Here is a 23,647-nt window from a genome sequence, read left to right on the forward strand (position 1 = left end):
TCTGCAATCAATTTCAGACTGATGTCATTTCTAAGCCATTCGTACGACAGCTGTTAAAATTATTCCAATGACAACTCATTATATTGTTTACAAGCGTACAAAAGCATTTTGGTGAGAACTTTCCAGAAAAAGTTATTCGTGATGGAATTTAAGCGTGATAGTGTGATAATTGATAGCGTAGCCCGACGTCAAGGAAGTGGACGGAAAAAAACAGCAACAGCAGAAATGATTCGAAAAGTAAAGAAGTGACTTCATCGAAACCCGCTTCGCAGTGGCCAAATAATGGCTCGTGAGCTGAACATATTGCAATATTCCATTCGACAATATTCAAAAATGAGCTCGGGGTTGCTCGGTTGGCACTAAATAATACCAAAGTGTCGATCACCTCAAGCTAGAGCTTTGCCGGGAATGGGCCAAATTCCGCAGAGCAACATTCGAGCATCGTGTGTCGGTTTCATTGGCCGTTTGAAGGCCATTATTTGTGCCAAACGTGGCTAATTCGAAGAAATCTGAACTTATTCTAAAACTATATGTTATTTCCCACATTTTTTTCTTTCATTCAATAAAACTTAAAAAAATGTAAAAATTATGGCGTTTGACTTTGTTAGAGTTTTTTAACTCCAAATTCCAAAATTTGGCGAAATCAAACGGTGGACACAACTATCACAGTTTGGTGGATATCAAAATTCATGTTCGTGGGTAATTTTATCTGCGTTGGGGGGTAAAACTGTCCCGATAAAATTATCAGATATTATTTATAAAACCAACGTTTATTTATTTATCACACCTGTGACTAATGAAATCGCCGTATGGATAAAATTATCCATTGTTAAATTAAAATCCCTCTACCACAAATACCACTGTATGCGTTGGTGTGGCAAGGCACAGCTCAAAAGTCACGGTGACGCCTATGTGTTGTAATATTGTTTTTCCTTTCTTTTGGTTTTTATTGTTGGTTATTTTATTATTTATTTGCCGTGAAGTAAGCCATAATATTTACATGCATATTATAAAAATATTATCACGTTTTTTGTTTAATTCTCCTACTGACATTTGATCTTTTGTCATAGTTTTATTTCGAATTATTATTTTGGGTGGGATGGTTTGAGTCGCGACTATTTTAATACATTCATATCAATTTGAATTCAATCAGCATTCACTGGTGTGATTTTTTTAAAATCAAATAGCTTTTAAATGGAAATCGAAACATGGAAAAGTTTAATTACAAAAAAAATTGGAATCCAAAATATTTTACATATAAAAAATTCCATGTTATTGTTAATAAAAATTGGTACATATGATCTGATTCCATGTATCATAAAACCAGACAATATGTTCTTACGTACCTACACATATTGATTATTACATAAATATGTGTATTATTGATTTCAACTGCAAGTGAAAAAAATGTCCAACTTCGCGTAAAATTTATGATATTAAACGAAATGATAGGCATTGAACGCATTTTATTTGAAGAAGTTCCGATTTAGTTCTTTCCCAGTCAACACTGTTGTTTTTGGCATCACGATGAAATCTTCCTTTTGTTATGTCAACTCAGGAACATAGTCTATAAATTTGGATAGGTTTATTGTAAACAACACATTTTTCTCCAAATTTTTTCAGATTTTTTGTTTTTATTTTAAATTAATTTACTCATAATTTACAATTTGTTTTCTTCATTAAACAAGAGGCGGCATGAATATTTTGAATATTCCTTGCCATATAACCAAAACATAATTAAAAATCTTTAGTTCTTAATTCAATTGGATATTATCTAATAAACAGATTTCAAAATATATTTTGGATTGGTGATTTCATTATGCACAAAATCTATAATAAATTATTATATTAAGGCTTGGTTCTCCACAAAAGAGTACTAAGTAATAAACATCTTAAAAGCAATGCATTAAAATTGTTAAAAAAAGGAAAAACATAATTAAATAAAATTATAAATTTTAAATAAAAACGATGTATGTATAAAAAGGTTTGGATCGAAGAAATGCTTAACTATTAATATTAGAAATGAAGAGAATACAAAATATAATTATTTAAAAAAATAATTGCTAAGTAACAAAATGCATAAAAAATAGCAAAAGGTTAATAAATTCAACGTTAATTGGCTGGTGAGTTTTTAGTGTTATAGCTTTAACTTCTCTATTCTATCGAACTCATAGTCACATCATCTATGGCCGAGTCAGACTTTTCTAACTTTTCAGACTTTACATCACTGCTGGTGGCTTCATCTTGTTTCTCTTCCCCATCTGCTGGTTTTGTGGTTAACAACGGTTTGTTAACTGTTTTTGGTTGACTAGCCTCATCTTCCGAAGATGATGAAGTATCTACATTGGCATTACGTGTAGTCATGCTAGTTAGGGGCGTTGTAAATTGTGTTGTAGTTACGGGTGATATATCATCATCTATGGGAATGAAATGGAAACGAAATGGTTATATATTGTATTGTAGGTCAAATTGTTTAAAATATTTTACCTGAATCATCTTTTTCGTCTGATGAAGAGTGAGAAGCATTAGCAGCACCAGCCTGGGGTGCATTTGCATTAAGCGTCAAACGTGGAGCAGTCGGTCTTGCCTTCCTGGCCGGGTTCAGAGCATTACAGAATGCACATCTAAATGTGGTATATTCAAAGTCCTCCTTCAAGGCCATACCTAGAAATAAGAGGGAAATGTAAGGTATGAAAGTTTCGATACTTTTGAATAAGGTAGCAGACCAATTATTAAGTATTTTATTTATACAAGATCTATATGCGACTTACAAAAGCTTTCCTATCTATATAAAAACATGTAAATGGATCCTGTTTAAATAAGGTCGAAAAGTCTCTTTTGTACAGAAAATTGTATATAATTTTTTGATTGGTAACTTGTTAAAATAAATTTCTTCTTCAATAATAGAACACAGTTATGGAATTCCTTTGAACTATCGTCTGAAAAAAAGGCTCAAAGAATATTTCCTCTTCCAGCCTTAACAAAAAACTTTAAATGATTACTTAAGCTGGAGATAATCTGCAAACTAAAGAAGACGTCGTATGACCCTTCTATTTATTTATATAATTCCATTCAAAACAATCCCCAGTATTTCTTTATGTCGAAATACTGGTTATAATTTTGGCTGTAAACTACAAAATAATTTGGATCCCATAAGGAATGGTCTGTGTGCTACTCAACTAAAATTAGAATGATACAATTATAGAAACTAATGCTATAATTTTTATAAATATTAATTTAGTTTTGAGTAGTTTAATATCACTCTCATATTATGTCAAACTAATATTGACATTTTTGTAATGAATATAATATACTGCTAAACAACTGCAATTTTGCTGATCGAAATAAATAAAAACAAATTCAAATCTAAAAAATCGTTATAGTCTCTTACTGAGCAAACCATTTAGAATGCCTTCTATCTATAGATGACCTCTAAAAGATGTTCTAACCATGGCAGACTTCTTTCATCTGTAGAAGTGTTTCACAATTTAAAGACTTTAAAGAGGTATTCTAAGGATTTCAATCAATACTTTGAAATATATAAAATTATTTTTAATAAAATAAAAAATCTCTTTCTTACCATTATGAGCATAACATTCCTTGCAAATCATGGCGAAACGATCTCCCGGTCCATCACCAATTAAAACATCGACAATTTTCTCAAATACACCCTTTTCATTTTGATTGACGACAGGAAAAGGCGTACGGCGACGCACTAACTGGCCACTTTGATTCGCGGGACTGCCATAAAGTGGCGATAGCGCTGTTGTGGTTGCAGTTCGTGGACTATTATTTGATATGGTAGAAGTGTTACCAGCTCCTAATGAAGTCTTTTGAGCCGCCGGCGATGTTAACGCCAATTGTGTGGTTTTCATTGCAGTTACGGGTAAGGAGCGATTCAGTGATGACGTTGTTTGTGGTAATTTTGCAGGTGTGCGTAAACTGGATGTGGTGGCTGTAAAATATCACAATTAGAAATTATGTCGAATAGTCGTAAATTAATATTAAGCTTCCTTACCACTAAAAGTTGTACGACTAGGTTTATCGGCAAAACGAGCCAACAGATTGACAGCCACTTTATAGGTCTCCTTATCCATGACTTGTTCGAGAATTTTCTTCTTTTCTGCCCTTAAGGCAGTTAATTTTTTCGAGTTCTTGTTTAGCTTTCGCTGGTAATACCAGGAGAATAAATGACGCAGGAAAATAATACTGAAAGTGAAAAACGTTTTGGGTAAATATGAATGCTGTGCATTTTTTGTATTATCAATGTACTAAAACTCAGCCTTTAATGAGTGACTATAGGCATAGTCACTCTCGATTTCAGACAGTTTAAAAAAAAGCCTTTTGTGGCCCGAACAGCATTCGTTTTTTGTTTTTCTGAGGCTTTTTGTGCTTTTTATTTGGGCAAGATAATTTTTTGGTTGTTAGCACTCCAAACCGAAAAGTTATCAAATGGAGATATATTTTAAATACAAAATTCTCGTATTTCAAATGTTTAGAAATATAATTTCCAGAATTGTAATACCAAGATATTTCAAGGTCGGAAAACATGGGATTGTTTTAGAGATTTGTGCATCGTGTTACAAATATCAAATTTTACATTCCTATCTCGTATTTTCGCTTTCTGTTATAAAGTATTGACATCACATTGCTGTTGTTCGCTTAGATTCTACCATGGGTTTAAATTTTCGTCTACTGCAACCATCGCCAAGCAATCCAAACCCACATATGTACATGAAGTCAAACTGCCAGTACTGTATTCAAAACTACGTTAAGCTATTTTTAAAAACACAATGCAACTTTTTGTTTGTGGACAATCAGCAAAATATATGTGCATCATCATTACTCATCATAGTACAACTCAAGCGTTCGTTAAACAATCTCTTTTCGCTCTACAATGACTACATATCATCAAAGCAGTGTTAATGTCACCGCTATGCTGCTATGAATAAACTTCCAGTTCGGTGCAATGACTCAAACCGTGGCAGCCGCAACACATTCCCTTTCGCCCAGACAAGATCATATCGAATTTCGCCAAAAAAAAAGAAACCACATATCTATCTTACCAACTAACCGGTCTAAGCAAAAATTGTCACCAAGCGGCTCGTGTACAACACTCTATTTACTTACATGATGGGAAACAGCAACAGCGGTATGGAATATATTATACGGTCCCTCCATGTAGGTGGAAAATATACAAAATAGAAGACAACAAAAGCAATTATGTATATGCCAATGGATACGGCCAGAAAATTGCCAACAATCCGTTTCTTTTGTTCTTGTGTGTTATAGGTGAAGTCCTCCAACTCATCTATTTTTCCTTGCAATTCTTCGAGGACCGCCTGCGTGGATTTCTCTTTCTGCAAAACAAGTACAATAATAATTAAATTTTTTTTCAAATTAAGTGAGGACAAACATACCCGAAATTTTGCTAATATAATTCCCATATTTGATCTGTAAAATTTTATTAAACAAGAGAGGGAGAGATATGTTAAAAAGTTTTTTCGTTGGCAAAGAAAAAACACAACAATAAACAACAGGCAAAGCCAACAAGACCAAATGTCACATCAGCAACGCCGTTCATTTATAAAGCCGCACAGACTTTGATACCTCGCCGAGAAATAGAATGCCTATGGGGTATGTTCAGTGACATAGAAGAGGGAGGTAATCAGATTCATTAACCGATTAAGGGATTTGGATTTCATTCTTTTCAAAACTTCTTTTGAATAAAAAAAATATACAAAAGCTGGTGCCATGGTATATTTAATAACTGTCATAAGAAGAAACTTTGGGGGGAGATATGTTACTATAGAAAGTATAAGATACGAATGGCTGGAAATATAATAGGTTGTCAAAGTTTCTTCTTAGTTATTCATAAACAAAAACTTAACCACTTGTTAGCACTAACGATTAAATCGGGAATATTCAAAAATCAATTTGCGTGTGTGGAATAACATTTGCATCCTTGGGTATATTTCAAGTACACAGATAGCTGCTGTCTTTGTCCACCTCATTTCACTTTCATGATGCATTTCACTTTCTATGTCGATTTGGGGATGTCCGTCCATGCATTGTAATCAAAGAAAAATGTGTCTAAGATATTATATTATATCTTCAATATTATCTGATTTCTCCAGTTCCTTTCAAAGTTGGTAAAAAAATGATATTTGGACCATGAATTCAAATTAAGCGTAGAAGTCTTCCCAAACGGGTTGAAATTTATCGAGAACTTCCATATTTATGTTCCCTCTGATTTGATATTTATGTTTCTTTAAAGTCATATGGTGAAACTGCTTTCAATGATTTTCGGCACGAGACATCATATACAGCCTTCATATACCACTGCAAATTGACTCCCATATAGATATACCTAATCAATTTATAATGGCAACATATCTAACCTAAATACTGAATGATGCATTTCGAGTTTTATGCCGTTACCAACAATAATCGTTTAATGCCGAAGATCTAAATCAGCACTATCGGACTACAACGGGTTAAGACAGAAGAACTTGAACTTGAATTTTACACCAATAACCATTAATTTAACTGATAATGTAACCGTCAACATTTTTTTGCCGGCTATTGAATTACAATTACACGGTAACATAAAAACAATTAACTAAATATCGGAGAATTCACAAAACAGCATATATAACATTTTTAAAATAATATTGAAAATCTACATAAATTCCACAAGTAAATTAACAACTCACCACAAAAATCGTTTTTATTGCTTTAATTGAACTTTTGCTCTTATTTCAATAATAGTTTACTAATTTATTCCAAAATGCATTTGTTTATGCAAATTATACAATATTTTTTCTTCATTTGTCTCACCTTGTCAAATCGCTTGACCGCTGTTCTGTGCGTTTGATGACGATATTTTTGGAAATATTTTTAGCTCTTGACTTTGCTACTTAAGAATAAAAGCAACAACAATGGGGCAAAAACAGCGAACGTTTACGTTTTCGTTGGTAAAATGAAAACAATAATAAACAAAAAATATGCAGAAACAGGGAATGTCATGCAGACAACAAAGCCTGGGGATTACCTTATGGCACTGACGGCGTTAAATAAATTGAGTACGTTCAATGTTGATGTTTTTGAAATGTTTGACAATACATCAAATTGGTAAAAATGAAAATTACTTGTTTTCGGAATGGTATGTATTGTTTTGCCTAAAATTTAACGTATTTCCCCACTATGGATTCAAGTTGTCTACGTTGGTATTACCAAATACACCAGGTCCATCTCTTAAAACCTAATAATTTAATAATAAAGTTGTAAAAATTGATCATTTTCAAAATTTAAAAAATTAGTCCACTTTTTAAATACAAAACTTTAAGAATTTTTTTTATTATTCGTTTAAATTTTCAATATAAAAAAAAAGAAATTGTTCAATTGTTAATGTTGAAATTCTTCAATTCTAAGATTTCGCTATTAACCAGTTTTGTCCTGTAATTTAAAGAATGAACAGTTTAGATCATGGCACAACTAAAGAAGGTAGAAGAAATCTGCCTCCTTAATATAATTTTTCTACTGGTGTCCATGGTACAATAATTTTTTTTCTTGGCTTAATATGTCAATTTTGTTTGTTTATGTGTGTGTTTTCTTTACTATAATAAATAAATTGTCCAGAAAATATTCAAATTCGTGTATTTTGAAAATGCTTATTGGAAAATATGCATCGACAAAATCTACACTTTTTGTAGCGAAATTAACCTTTAAAGATATATAGAACATGATTTTGAAAAGAAATTTTGACCGTTAAATCAGTTTTTGCGGTTTTCAATTATTTATTCAAAATCAATGCAACAAGTTATTTAGTTTTTTGATTGTTTTGATACTGAAATAGGTAGACCTCTATACTGGCATTTTTTCAAAGTGAGCCTACCTTGCCTTCATTGTACCATATTGGTGTCCCTATTTTGTAAAAACATATACAAAGTTTGTAAGTGTGTGTGTTTTGGTTTGGACAAACAGACAATTTAAGATTATTTCTAATTTAGATGCAACAAAAATGCATATTTCCCCCTAGCGGACAATAAAATCTATAATTAAACAATATTATGCCATGTTTACGTTAGAACTTTTTGTAGGGTTAACCTACTTAGAGAGGATTTATTTGAAGTAAAAGTAATGGAAATGACAATTTAAATCCAAATCCATTGGGTTAACCCTCATATATATAAACGTACTATTATCCCTCTATCTTGGATTCAATTTTGTGGAAAACCCCAATATTCCATTCATGTTTTGTGGATTTTCTCCAATATTGTAATTTTGTGGAAAAAAAAATAAACAAAACCGATTGTTGCATGTTTAAAAAGTCTATTTGACACAATATGACGCTAGTGCAGAGTAGCATTTTCCTAGTTTCCTTGAAGTTGACTCCTCTTTCTTATTGAGATATGTATTTAAAAGAAAATCCAAACAAAAAAAAATAAAATTTTAAAAATGAGGAAAAATGTCACTAAAAATTTAAAGAACTTGTGCATATAATTTTGGATAGTGTTATGCTACCAACTTATGCTGCTCTATGGTGGGTATACAGCTGCTCAGGGGGAGCTTTTTTGCTCAGTGTCGGTCGCAATCCTGACACCAACAGTCGAAAGGGCCTATAAATTAAAACGGGAAGATATTACAAACATCAAAACAAACAAAAATGCAAACACTACATGCACCAGGGACAAGGGTGTTTGGTGGAAGTCGTACCCACACTTAACCCTCCCTACCTTGAACATTTTGTCCAATATTTACATTTTCAAGGGCCCCGCATTCCACTAACACTTACCACACAATTTACATTCTATATTCCCCCACGAGCATGGTAGAAGAATATGGGTAGACGCATCGGCACAGCTGCTGGGACAATGAACTGTCAAACCAATTTTTAAATTGAAAATGTTGAATGAAAAATTATTTAAATTTGTAAAAATTGTTGAAAAATGCGTATTATAATAACCCCCGAATAACGTCGTATAAGAAAACATATAAAAATCTACTTATATTTGGAAAAAAAAAAAATAAAAAAATGTTTACATATCAATGCTCCCAAGCGTTGATGCATCTACCTGTATTCTTCTGCCATGCCAACGAGTTAATAAACTAACACATACTTTTTATAATCTGTCAATCACGAAACATAAGTTTTTTTTATTCTTAAATATAATTTTTGAGACTTAAACCTATTTTAACGAATTTTCATGCAACACAAAAAAACTAACCCCCTCAAAAAGATTTTTTTCTTGGAGTCACTTCTCGGAAGAGGAACGATAGTTTTACTCCGGTATATATTTAAATGGACAGTAAGTATAAACCCCTTATGTTCGTTGCCTCAATGTATTTCAATACTTATGCTATGGTAGAAAAATACAGGTAGATGCATCAACCCTTGGGAACATTGATATGTCAAATTTTTTTAAATATTTCTGCCAAAATAAGTACATTTGTCTATGTTTTACCACACAACGACAATTGGAGATTGTTATAATAAGCATTTTTTAATAATTTTTACAAATTTGAGTAATTTTTCATTCAAAAATTTCAATTCCAAAATTGGTTTGACAGTTCATTGTCCCAGCAGCTGTGTCGAAGCGTCTACCTATATTCTTCTACCATGACTTATGCCATGTTTACGTTAGAACTTTTTGTAGGGTTAACCTACTTTGAGAGGATTTATTTGAAGTAAAAGTAATGGATATGACAATTTAAATCAAAATCCAGTGGGTTAACCCTCATATATATATAAACGTACTTTTATGTGGTATTACTCTTCACTTGCAGGTACTCCCGATTTGTGTGTCGTTACGTCCCTCAATACGGTGGACTTTCGACTCCTGCATTTAATTCGGCAATTATGCTCAATTTCACTGACCTCCTCTTTGGATTTAAGCTGAGGAGGTCAGGCAATCTTCATCGATGATATTTCCTTGGTTGGCGTTAACTTAAAGTAAACAAGAAATATATAACACACAAAAATTAAAAACAAAACACATTTACTACACTAATTTTATTGTCACTTACAATTTTTTTTACACGCTTACACATAAAAAAGAGAAATAAAATCAAGACTGGCATTTAAAACATATCACTAATTTTTTATCTTTAAAAATTGAGGTAATACTCTTTGGGGGCACTACTTTAGCAATAAACCCGGGATTTTGGTATTTTCCCTTTTATACAGGGAAAAACGGTAGCTTTTGCGTCTTGGTTCTATATACTAGGGGAACATTGGCAAACATTTTTTCCTCCACCAACTATCATTAATTTTTTTCGAGATCGGCTTGATCGGCGTAAATTATAAAAGTAAAAACTTGGCTTAGCCGATAATAAAATAAATTAATCTTTGACAGTCGCGGTACGCACTCAACAATATTTCTGCAACAATACTACTTTCGTTTTACGAAACCGTCTTACCTTATTATTGTACCATTATTTTTACCTACTTTATTATTGTACCAAGTAGTGTAATGGAAGTGGGTTTGTCACTGACAGAAAAAATTTCCAAACGGCATTTTTTGTTTATTGATTCAAAATCTGTTGCACTGATTTTGAAACAATAAACAAAAAATGTTGTCTTGCGTATTTGATACTAATCATGTTGCATTCATTCATGTTAGAAGAATTCAAATAGTCGCATCGAGACAGCTGCTGGGGCAATGAAATGTCAAACCAATTTTATAATTGGATTTTTTGAATGAAAAATTATTAAAATTTATAAAAATTTTTAAAAAATTCATATCATAACAAGCTTTGATTGGCGCCGTATAAGAAAATATATAAAAATCTCATTATTTTTGAAATTTGTACATATCAATGTTCCAGAATGATGTTTTACTTTTAATTAGAGAAATTAAACATATTACCAAGACGTCTTCGGTGTAAATAGGCTTATACTCTCTTTCACAATAGTAACGAATCAGTACCGTATACGTTACATTTTTCGCTAATTGCACATTCAATAGTTAACGCCGTTAAAACCTTCCTCATCGACTTTGCTTCAGTCCCGCTTTCACACAGCTGCATTTCATTCGTATTCTTTGTCAGTTTGCAAAAAATCCTCATCGTGTAGTCGCGTTTTCTCAGAAACAAAAGGAAGCAAATCTCCGTTTTGTCCAAATACAGTGCTAGAATTTTGGAAAAAATCTGATTAAATTTGAAATTATTTCATTCCATTCAATTATATTTTATTGCAAGTGAATATATAGTGTGCCAACATGACAACTGCAATGGATCTCGGAGGTCCGCAAGAAGTATTAACAAATATACTAACACAGGAAGAATTGGAACAGACACCGAAAAATGTACAAGACAAATTGAAGAAATATCTAGACGAATTCTTTGATGAATATTACAAGGATAAAGCGGCCGCCAATCGACTACGTAAGTAAAAAGATCGGGATAATTGCGAAGCATTGCAGAATTGTGAAATTTTACCGGTGAATTCATTTGTTTGAGTAGAGAAAAATGTTTGCTTGCCCGACCATTTCTCTAACCTGTCTTTTAATGGCGGCGTCTAGCACGCAAAATGTCATACACAAAAAATTGTGTGTTGCATGTGTGTGTGTTAGGCGAAGATGGTGTAAAGCGAGAATAGATGAAGAGCAACAACAACCAAAGATGCAGCGAAAAACAAGCAAAACAAAAAACATTACAAACCAAACATTCAGTACTTGAGTTAAATGATGCCAGATGTTTTGGGTATTGTTCGTTGTTGTTGCGGAAATAAAAATGCCGCCAATTTTGATGTTGCCTCCAACAGGAAGAAAATAATTCGTTGTAGGTGAAAATTTAAAGAAATTTGTGAAAATTGTAAGATCTTAGAATGTTGTCTTGGTAAAGAAGTAAACGTAGAATTTTTGCTTTTTTCATAGAAAGCATACCACTGATTTCATTAGGTCAAAACGTAACTGCTGATCTATTGAACTTACAGTGGTGTTGAGTGCGAAGTATTTTGATATCGTCTAACACGTCTAAGTGAACAAGCTAAGAGAAATAAAGAGTTTAGTCGGAGTCTCTTTCTAATGGGGCTGGATTTATTCGTTTAAGAATTGTCACCTTAGCCCACTGTCTGTTGAAATGCTCAAGTGAATATGTATTGGCCGACTTCAAACTCTGGTCCATGGTAATAATTTTGCGGAATTTTTACGGACATGACCCCAGCTAGGGAAGATATTGTCAGATCGCATTGACAAAGTCGCTTAGAGAGCAGAAAATTTACACGAGAGGCGCTGTATCTAACACATGTCCAGCATATGGATTTTGAAAACCCAGAACTTTATCTGCTCTTAATCTAATACTTTAGTGGTCCGACAGACTGTGTCTTGGAGTCCCAAAAATGACTTCAACTCTTTACCAGTTGTCATCATAATTACATATGAAAAGTTTTTTATACACTCAGTTAATTTTCATTTGTTTGGGTACTGTCGCAGTCACTGAGGCAGTACAACATAAACGAAGTGTCGCTGTATCCATCACAAATCCAGTACATGCTGCATCTATTTATCTTCCAACTATTGCACATACTTTCCTCTCTGTGCGTTCTAATTCGTAGAATTCCAAAAACGAGCGTTTTAAGATTAAGTCCATGCTCAGGGCACTCGTACTTATTATTAAGACAGATTTCTACAAAAGTCGATTTCCTTTATGAATTTTTAAATCTTCTGCGGCTAAAACTTGGTTTTGTTGAAATGAAATTAACTTCTTAAACATATTTCTAATAAATTCCCAATCTCCACTTCTTTCAGACGATTACGAGTTGAAAGCGGATGAATTGCAAGCCCAAATACAGGACTATGAAGTTAAATTGGCAAACTTCAATCAAAATGTTACTGAGTTACGTTCACAACTGGACACGGTATCGGCAGAACGTAAACAGCTGTTGGAAACAACAAGTGCCTATGAACGGGAATTGGCATCGCTGCGCAATGACAAGAAAGCTGCTTGTGATGAACGTGATCATTTGTTAAAGGTGATCGAACGACACAACAGTGAAATAGAACGTTTACAACAGGACTTAAAAGCCTATCAGCAACAGTTAAAGGGAGCAATCGCGGCAAAATGTGAAGCCCTGGCACGCGTTGATGAAATCGAAAGCAAAGAAGTTACATTGGATTTCAAAGAACGACGCATGGAACAAGAGCGGGATATGTTGCACAAACAAATACAAACATTAACACAGGACTTGAATCGTAACATTTCCGAATTACAAAACATACGCAGAGAAAATACCATGAACAGTATGCAACTGGAGGCACGACTCTCCGAGAAGACTGAAGAATTGAAAATTGTTCAAATTCAATGCACCCAATACAAGGAGACCATAGAGCGTCTAACGCAAAATGTCCAAGAGCTGTCACAGAAGATCTTGGCCCAGAATGAAGAGGCACAAAAAATGATGGACTACTATAAGAAGGAATTGGATGCTAAGACCAAATTGGCTGATCTCTACAAGAGTAATTGTGAGGATACCGAAATGGAACGCACCGAGTTGACAACAGCCATATCGGATCTGAAGAGAATGTTGGCAGAAGCCAGTGATCAGTATGGTGAATTGGAAACGAACTTTAAGGCCACCCAGTTGAGACATGAACAGGAATTGGATGAAAAGCAGAAAAATATCGATGAGTTGAAGGAAGAAATTAAACATGCCAATGAATTGCTCAAGGAATTGAAAAATGAAAGTGTGGAGAATGCTATTTCCAAATTGGCTCCTACGGCGGCGGTGGCCTCACGTCTCATTCGTGCTGATATGTCTTTGACTGAATTATATTCTTTGTACGTTAAGACAAGTGAGGAATGTGAATTGCAAAAACGTGAACTGGCACGCTTAAATTTGCAACTCAAGACCATACTCAGTGAGTTAAACGAAAACGCTCCGATGGTTAAGAAACAAGAACTGGAATATGAAAAACTTTTGGAAACCAACAATATCTTGGCTCAGCAAAGAGACGAAATGTTGGCCAAAAAAACCGACTTGGAAGAACTGTTGGTTGAGGCCCATGCCAAGATAAGCCACATGGATCGGGAGAATCGTAAACTGAAACATTCCCAAACAGATCTTAGTCGCCAAGTTTGTTATTTGCTCAAGGAAGTAGAACAATTGCGTATTGGCCTTACATCGGAAGGAGCCAATATGAGTGGTTCCTGCGGCAATCTGAGTACCACTGATGAAGTAATTTCCAAGAAATTAGTGACATTCAATAACATTACCGAGTTGCAAGAAAATAACCAGAAATTATTGCTTTTGGTCAGGGATTTGAGTACCAAATTGGAAGAGGCCGAAACTCTAAAACAGGAAATCGACGAAGCATCCTATCAGGAGAAGCTGGAGAATTACGCCGCCAAATTCCAAAGCATGCAAGATACTTTGAATCAACAAAATAATACAGTGGCCACTTTGGTTTCGAAATGTGAACGCTATAAGAAATTATACTTTGAACTGCAGAGGAAATTGAACAAACAGTCCACTTCCATTGCTGATGATATGAGCGACAATGATGAAGAAATGCAGGATGATGATGGTAATGAATCCCTAAATGCCACAGGTCAGTCTGCCTTGAATAAGAGTTCCAAGGCCGGCAGCAAAGAACAAGAAAAACGTATAAAAGATCTGGAACAACAACTGCATGAGGTCAAGGAACAATACAAGACATTGAAGGAACAATACGAATACTACTCAAAAGAGAAGAAGAATAATGAAAAGTTACTCAACGAGCAATTTGATTCCATGCGTTCTGAGGTTAGAGAATTAACCTCTACCAATTGTAAATTGGTGTCTTCTTTGGATTACACCAAAGAACAGATTAAATTACAACAAAAGAATATTGCCACTTATAAGCAGCAAATTACTGCCTTGGAGGACCGCAATAAGAACTATGAAAACACCATTGTGAAACATGAACAAACCGTACTCTATCTCAAGGATGAAATAATGAAATGCCAACGCCAACAATCGGCTGCCGAGTCGGAAGCCAGTCGTGTCCGACATGAAAATCGTATACTGAAGGATTCGGTGGGACGTTTACAGGCCGAGAAAGAAGCCTATCATCGTGAACAACAAAGTCAAACTTTGTTGCTTAACAATTTGGAATTGATCAAAGCTAATCTGGAGAGGTCTGAGACAGAGGGTAAGGCTCGCTTGGAACAAAGATTGGATGAAACAGTACGAGAGCTTTCGGCCCAACGCAGAAGATTCCAAGAAGAGGAAGATCGTTTCCGCGAAACCACAAATGATTTGAAACGGCAAACGGAGTCGGCCAAGAAACTCATGCAGGAAGAGAAGGAACAAGCGGACAAACTACGTATGGAGTTGATAAACGTTCGTGAAGAACTCACCACCAAAACACAACAAATCGATGAGCTGAGCAAGAAGTTACAGGAGAGCTTAACACCTTCCAAGAATGACAATCCAATTGCATTGGCCAACAAGAAGGCTCGAGAATTTGAGGTGAAATATGAAGAGGCCAAGATTGAAATTGAGTCGCTGCAGACCAGCTTAAAGAAGGCCAAGGAGCATGCAGATCAATATTACAAGATGTCTCAAAATGCTGAAACAGAAATCAAAAATCTACATGACCTGCACACTTCGTATGTGGAAAAGGCTGAAGCTGAAATTAAAGATTTGTGTGCCAATGAACAAAATCTCAAGTCTCGCATTACTGAGCTTGAAGCCGATTTGCAGCTGAGCGCAATGAGTGAAGCCAAGGTTAATCAAAATCAACCAGCTGAACAGATTAAACGTTTGCAGGACGAATTGAAGGATACCCTACAGAAACTGAGTGAATGTAATCGTAATTTACGTACTCTACGTACTGAGAACATTACCCTTTCGGAAAATCTTAACAGTGTTGAATCGAAATATGCCAATGAGATGATATTGCATTCCGCTGATATACAGGAGTTGGGCAAAGTTAAACAGGAATTAGTCAAGGTAAGTGTTAATTCTTATTCTGTTTGATGATACATTTCAATAACTGGTCTATTTTGGCTTTAGGTACAAAGTCAGATCAATGAACTTATGGTGGAACGTGACAATGCCAAGTTGGCATTGGAAAATCACAAAAAAGATCAAGACGAATCATTGGTGTTGTTGCGCAAAGAAAAAGAAGAGCTTGAGAAACGTTTGGAAGATCTCAATGCGCTTAATGCCAATTTACATGATCAAATCGAGGCATTATCGAATAAATTGACTACGCTAAGTCAGACAGCAGCTGCAGGTCCCACCAACAATGACTCTGTTCTAATGGACACTTCGATTAGTGGTGGTGATGCCAATCGATTCATGGTTGATGCTGAAGCTGACAATAAGAGCAATGAACAATTGCTGCAGATTATAAAGTTCCTACGTAAAGAAAAGGACCTCACATTGGCCAAATTGGATATACTGAAGGCAGAAAATACACGCTTACAATCCGAATTCAACATTCTGCAAAAGAAGAATGAAGAATTACAAGACTTCCTTAATCGTGAGAGAAGTAAGACCGATACCAATTTGGTATCCGCTTCTAAACATGAAGAAATTTTACGTAAGATTGAAACTCTAAATGCCGTTACCGATAGTAATCGTGTCCTTCGAGAAGAACGTAATGCCCTTACACAACGTGTTAAGGAATTGAATGATCGCATTAGTGCTTTGGAGGATGAATTGTTCCCATTGCAAAATCAAAATCGTGATTTGAATACCAAGATTGAAGAGATACAAACCGAAAATAGTAGCTTGCGTACCGAAGCGTTGAAATGGCGTCAAAGAGCTAACGTTTTGGTAGAGAAGAGCAATAAGAATCCTGAAGAATTTAAACGTTTACAATCGGAGCGAGAAAATTTAGCCAAAATGTTAACTGCCGAAAAGGAACAAATAAAATCTCTCACCGAAGAATTGCAAGTGCTGAAGGGAGAAAAAGCTAAATTTGATGGCGAATTAGCATCATTGGAGAGACAGGTACACATGCTAACCGAAGAAAAGAAGAGCTTAACAGCCGACGTAACCACTATGAAGGTTACCAATTCTCGCCTAATGCAAGAAGTAATGGAAATGAAGAATAAACTTTTGTCCAAAGAAGAAGCTGTGCAAAAGATTACCGAAGATTTGGAAGCTAAAGAACATCAATTACAGGACTCCAAAAACAAGGAGGTGCAAATACGCAAAATTGCCAAACGTTATAAGGATTCATATTTGGAGTTGTTGAATAAGACCCCAGCCACTACGGCTGCGGCAGGAGGTGAGACAGCGAATGCCAATGCTGGTGGTCAAGAGAATGTCGATGCTAGTGCAGCGGGCAATGCTGCCGGCGAGAATACGACTGTCTCAAATGCCGAACTGGAACAACATCGCTCAACTATTGAAAACTTGAACGGGGTCATTCGTACAATGCAAGAAGAAAACGAAAAGATTCGCAAGGATTATGAAGACCTTAAGGCTTCCGTTGAGATTGATGAGCGCACCAAAACTTTGTTGAGAGAAGCCAAGAGTCATATTGTCAACTTGACGGAATCACGCAATGTTGTTAACAATGAATTGGCAGCGACCAAAACTAAGTTGTTGCAATGCAATGAAGCACATGAAGCCAAAATCAATGAGCTGCAATCGCAATATGATGCAACATTGCAGCGTTTGGAACGAGAACTACTGGAGCAGAACAATCGCAACAAGGAAGATTTGCAACGTTTGATTAGAGAAAATGAATCGCTTATCATTCGCATCAACCAATTGAATCGCCAGCTAGGTTTGCAGCAGTCTGCAAAACCATCTACCAGCTCGGTGGCCATATCCGATAAGGGTACCATATCTGATTCCTCGCCGAGAACAGCTAATGTCAAACCCATGTCTGGTTCTGCAAGTGTGCAGCAATCCGCGACCGTCACACCATGGCGTGGTGGTGAAACTCCATTGGCTAGTATACGCCCAATATCTGTGCAAAATACACGCACAGCAGCCATTCTTCCCACATCCCAACAAAGCTCAGCAGGCTCTACAGCTGTTGTGGCGGGTACCTCCACATCCACTTCGTCTACATCATCGACTTCAACACCATCTTCGACACCCAGTTCAGCCACCGGAAGCAGTAACACTGCTTTGGTGCCACCACAACAACAGGTTCACACCACAGGCAGTGCTTCACTGGAAACTATGTCCTCATCGCCGACATCATCACACACCGATTATATGCCCTCAACCAGTAGCTCGGCATCGGTTGCTGTGGCTGCTATACCACCCATGGGATCGGCGGCATCAGCTGCTGAAAGTTCCCAGGAAGCAGAAAGTATCCAACAACCACAACAAAATGAGCCACAACCTCATGTTAGTGGTGGCAATGTAAATCAAGTTCAAGTAGTGGCCCTAGTTTCTCCAAGGGTTGAAGGATCAAGTGCAGCCACCTCTGCACCCTCCGTAACAGTTCAACTTATTCAAGATCCCAACAATCCTCAGCCCAGTACATCGCAGTCCTCATCGGCTATGTGTTCCTCCCACATTGCAGTAAGCAGTCACAATAGGCATACACCTTCCAGCAGCAATGTAACAACTACTCAGGCGGGAACATCTGCTGGTCACAAACGTCCACGTGAATTAGAAGGCGACTCTTCAACCACGGGAGATGATACTGATAAGGGGACTTCGTCTAAGCATCCCAAACGCATGAGGGCTCCCATGCATAGTGCTGAGGCTGCAGTAATGACTGCTGCTGGTGTTTCAGATTCGGGCATTGATGTTGATCAAGTGCCCACCTCGTCTCAAAGGGACCAGGAAGACGATGTTGTGGTTTTGGATTCTGAGGAAGATGATGGCATGGCTGAAGCGGAAGCCGATGAAGGAGGACCGGCTGATGCTGATGGTGAACATGAAGTTTATGAGGACTATGATCAGGATCAGGACATGGATGAAAATGAATGTCCTGAAGCTAATGAAGGCAATGCTGATGTAGGTGAAGCCGACAACAATGAAGTCGATGTTGATGAAGACATGGAAAATAGCGGCCAATGTAGTTCTGCCGGTGTTGTAGGACAAACAGATGCTGATCCCTATGCCACTGGGGCAAGTACGAGTGCTGCAGCTGCTGCCGCCCTGGCCAAAGTCCACAGTCAGGATAATAATCAGCAAAGTCAGGCCATTAGCAGTGGTAGTGGCGAAACTCCCGTCAGAAAACAGACCAGTTCCTTAAGTCGACAACAAAAAGCCACTTTGGTCAAACTTCAGCAAGGATCCCAAGGAGAGGCCGGAAATGAAACATCTGAAACTTCAGTTGCTAGACGTTCGGAAAGGTAAGTTTTTAAAATATTATGATTTATGGGAATAGTTACAACTCTTGTGCTTTATTACAGCTCCGAAATTGTCAGCTCCCCACAAGATTCCAAATTTGGTTATGGCGCAACCGATACTGCCACCTCAAATACTGTTCAACAATCTGATGATATCTCTGCAGATGTGGGACAAGAAATTCCCGATGTGGTCGTTGATGATAGTGAAGCTGGAGCCGGCGGAGAATTCCTAGGCGAAGAATATGATGATGAAAAGAAAAGTGGTGATGTTACATCTGAAGAAGCACAGAAGAGTTTAAACGAACAGGACGTTGAAGGCGAAGAAGATGATTTCAACGAAGAGGGTGGCGAATCTGTTGAGGCATCCGAAAATGTAGACAGTGAAAGTATGTTCGTCTTTGTAAATGGGAAAAAGTAATAAACTAATAATATAATTTTATGTCCATAGGTCACCTAAGCAGTGGAGCCACACAATCTGAGGATGTACAACAAAATCAAATTGAAGCAACCTCAGAAGAAAATGAAGGAGCCGATGGTGTTTCGTCAGAAGGCGAAAAACAAGCCGTTGAGGAAGTTGAAGTAAGTCGGAATAGTCCCTCAAGTATTATTGGGCACATGAAAATTGTTTATTTCTTTATTGCAGGAGGAAGGTCGCGAAGCTGAGGCATCTACATCACCCTCCATCAACACACGTTCCAAGGCCACTAAGGGCATGACGGCGAATCGTAGGCCCCAACGTGGTTTCCATCGTGGCGGTGCTGCTAATAGGCCTACTCCCATTGTTTGGCATGGTAATAGAAAATAATTTTTTTTTCGTTTTTAGGTAATGGGTCGACTAAATCAGAATTTTCTTCTTATATAGAATCACCTGGTAATTCACAACGCAACACCTCTCCCAGTCAACGTGTACAACAAGAGCAGCAACAAGGTGGCAGTCCAGGTCGCGGTGGTTTTGGCAATCAACGTGGCCAAAGAGCACGTCGTATGAGACGACCTGCAGGCAATTTTTCCAATAGATTTTAAATACAAGCAGACAGACAAACAGAAGACTTAGGTTTAGTTGTAGTAGATATGTGCACCACAACATTCATATGAAACAATACATATTGCATTGTATGTGTGTCATTTGTTTTTGCTCCTCCTCCTCACACGTTTATATGTGTCTCATTATTTTTTGTATAAATTTATTCCATTTGAAGAATTTGTTTTTTTTTTTCTCCTTGTTAGCAGAGGAACAGAAAAAAACTTCCAGCCTGCATTTCTTTTTGGCTTGGGACTGCAACCTTATTCTGCTAGAAAGTATACCGAAAATTTGCCAAACAAAATTTGTTTTTCTTTTCATGTGTTAAGGTAATATACAGACGCAACATTTACACTTGAAATTGTCTTTTAATTTTTGGAATAGCATCAAACTTTGAATTGATATAATCGATCAAAGGGTTGTTTGCTTGTCGATTTCAAAGTCATTACAATATCATTAAATTTTTGTACTCCTAAGGTCAACTATTAAAATTTTTTATTGCTTTTCATCTTTAAATTTAGTTGTATACAAAACATACATCCTACATTACATATAATCATTATCTATAGCACCCATTACTACTAAATATTCGTATACATACAAACATATTTTTAATAATAGAAATAGAATTTAATTTAAAATACATTATTACCATACATATTAATTATAACGTCTTAAATTTACTATTCAAGAAATACAAGAACCGCAAGAAATAAATATTTCCAACATTAATAATAATAATAAATGGATGAAGTTGTTTTGTGTTGAGATCATGTACAATTAAAATTCACAGTCAAAACGGTATGTCGTATACTTAAATACGTGAGATCGGCTTTTTAATGGTGTTAAAATGGAAAAAGCGTGTCCACTAAAATCATCTCCATAATTTTCCAGGCACTTGGAAAAAAAACTTACCCGTTCTGTCGACTTAATAAACACTACTATCTGGCCGAATTTCCATTAAATATGGACTCTACAAAGTCCGTTCTTTATAGATTCATTTTATTTATTCGTTATATGGGATCTAATAAAGACAATTTTTCGTCATATCCATTACAAACTTCAAATACCAAATTTAAAACCATTTTGGTGAATAATCGGCCCAATTACGGTTGTCGTTACTATTGTCGTCTTCGACTTTATGTGCGAGTCGCCCTCGCCGTCGCTTCGATTCAAAAATGGTATTATGGTAAGGCATAGAAGCGACATCGACAGTTTAAAATAAAAGTTGGCAATAATTAAAAAAGCGTTGGCAACACTCCCTTGTTATTGACAAAAAACAAAGATAATTTTGTTTTGTATTTTGAATTCTAATTTCGACTCTTTCGGAAAAATAAAAAATATAGTGAAAAAAATGAAGATTATAAATGCGTTACATATCTTAAGTTCAAGTGAGGATGAAAAGAAGTGTGTATTAGTAGTGCAGCGGCGAGTGTTAAGGCAACCAACAAACATATTTGCATTGTCTGGCTCTTGATTGTGTTGTTCTAAAAGTTTACAACGCTCTTCCAAGAGTTCAATAGTTTGTACTTTCCTTGATGACTTTTTACCATTGTTTTTTCTGGGCGATCGAGAAGTTTCAATAGTAGGTTACATCAGTCTCGTCTTCAGCATTGTCCACTTGCTCATTTTCATGAACTATAACGTTTATTACCCTTATGTTTCCTTATTTTCTATTCCAAGTGCACCACCTGGTCTGTTCAGTAACTTTTGAAACTGCATTATATTAGCGACAGACTCATCCAATGGCGACAAAGTCATTTGCTTAAAAATGCCACCTCCAGTGCTGCTGGTTTCATCTTTGTTGTGCACAAGTTTCTTTTTAGTTTTAAATTTTTCCAAACCTAGAAGAATTTTAGAAAACCAACTAATAAAAACATACAAAAATAATTTTAATTTTTACATACTTTTTGCCAGCCATCGGAGTCTCTAATCGGAGGCCCGTTTACATTTAATTTTGTAGCAATAGATTCCCAATCAGATTTAAAATTAGCTGGAACATGACCTTTGGTAAACCCTTTTACCAAACATGGATTTTTTTCCAATTCGGAAACCAAAATTTCAAATTGTTTTGCTGTTGTTATTTTGATGCTCAAATATCAAATACAAAATGCTTACAATATCAACGTCGACTGAAAAATGCTATGTCGTCACAATTTTTTACGGCGACAGATATTCTCAAAAATCGACTTCACGTCGACTATTGTATCGACAATGATAATGGCAACCATTTGTCGCTATCGACAAAAAACGACAACCCTAAAATCATTATTGTCGCCTCGACTTAATTTTGCGACGCCGACGATAACCGTAATAGGGCCGAATGTCGCTTTCGTTTTATGGGGCCTTTACGATGACATAGCTTTAAATATCAAATTTGAAACAATTCGGGTGAATAATGTCACCATAATCATCAAAACAACTAAAAAAAAAAAAAATATAGTCTCTAAAATCATAAAAATATCGTTATATAGGGACTATACGAAGGCGTGGACCTGCATAAGTAATTTTTTTGTCATAGGTTGCAGTAGCCATTAACATCTTCCAATACGAAATTTAAAAAGATTCCGCTCTATAATGTCGCTAAAATCGTCAATATACCGAATATTTAGAGGTACCGTTATATGGGGGCTATACGATGACGTGGACCTGAAATTTTTTGTAATATGCTATAGTACCCATTAGGACATTCAAATATAAAATTTGAAACAATTCCGGTAGATTATGTCGATAAAATCATCATTAGGATAAAACATATATATGGGAGCTTTAGCTATATCTTAACCGATTTTCGTCACCTTGATGAATTTGCTTCTAGACTGAATTTGGTCGTATATGCCAAAATCGGGTCATTTGGACCGATTCTCATCAATTTCAATAGGGTTTGTCCTTGGGCCAAACAATATTTAATCTCACTCGGAAATAAATGCGACCTACATTCCGTTCACAAAAATACATGGACATGCATAAATCGACTCAGAAAGTGATTCTATGAAGATCCTCAAAATTAACTATGGATCTATCTCCCGTCCTCCTCCATGTTACAAACAAATGCACAAAGACGTAAACCCTTGTCCCTATGTGGAACAAGTAATGAAATTTGGAACAGTAATGAGTTTGCTGAAATCGGTTGAGGTTTTGATATAGCTTCCATATATATTTTCGACCGAATTCGTTTATTTGATGCATCAAACACGATATGTATGTTCGATTCCAATGAAATTTGGAATGAGTAACGAGATTTGATTAAAAAATATATTTGCCAAATTATATTGAAATAGGTTCAGATTTGGATATAGCTCTCATATATATTTTTCGACATAGTTAATGCATTTGATGCACCAAACACAATATGTATGCCCGATT

General features: G+C 35.9%; 2 protein-coding genes across 3 annotated transcripts; one reads left to right on the forward strand and one right to left on the reverse strand.

The window, feature by feature from the left end:
- Window positions 1-1,941: 1,941 nt before the first annotated feature.
- On the reverse strand, window positions 1,942-6,958 carry LOC101893272 (endoplasmic reticulum junction formation protein lunapark-A). Of its 2 annotated transcripts, XM_059120542.1 has the most exons (7): window positions 6,841-6,958; window positions 5,421-5,454; window positions 5,131-5,360; window positions 4,019-4,209; window positions 3,581-3,955; window positions 2,488-2,664; window positions 1,942-2,417 (listed from the first exon to the last, which is right to left on the reverse strand). In XM_059120542.1, exons 2-7 carry the CDS (start codon window positions 5,445-5,447, stop codon window positions 2,155-2,157), a joined length of 1,263 nt encoding a protein of 420 aa, XP_058976525.1. In that variant the 5' UTR covers window positions 5,448-5,454; window positions 6,841-6,958; the 3' UTR covers window positions 1,942-2,154. The 2 variants fall into 2 exon arrangements, with proteins under 2 accessions (XP_058976525.1, XP_011294622.2); XM_011296320.3 differs by lacking the exon at window positions 6,841-6,958 and having other exon boundaries at window positions 5,421-5,577.
- Window positions 6,959-11,029: 4,071 nt separating this feature from the next.
- Window positions 11,030-20,614, forward strand: LOC101893098 (nucleoprotein TPR). The gene is made up of 7 exons (XM_005188635.4): window positions 11,030-11,388; window positions 12,753-15,937; window positions 16,001-19,263; window positions 19,324-19,646; window positions 19,709-19,839; window positions 19,904-20,051; window positions 20,123-20,614. The coding sequence occupies exons 1-7, from the start codon at window positions 11,223-11,225 to the stop codon at window positions 20,281-20,283; spliced, it is 7,377 nt and encodes a 2,458-aa protein (XP_005188692.2). The 5' UTR covers window positions 11,030-11,222; the 3' UTR covers window positions 20,284-20,614.
- Window positions 20,615-23,647: the final 3,033 nt, after the last annotated feature.

This window comes from Musca domestica, unplaced genomic scaffold, assembly GCF_030504385.1.
Source record: "Musca domestica strain aabys unplaced genomic scaffold, Musca_domestica.polishedcontigs.V.1.1 17, whole genome shotgun sequence".
Taxonomy (NCBI): Eukaryota; Metazoa; Arthropoda; class Insecta; order Diptera; family Muscidae; genus Musca; species Musca domestica.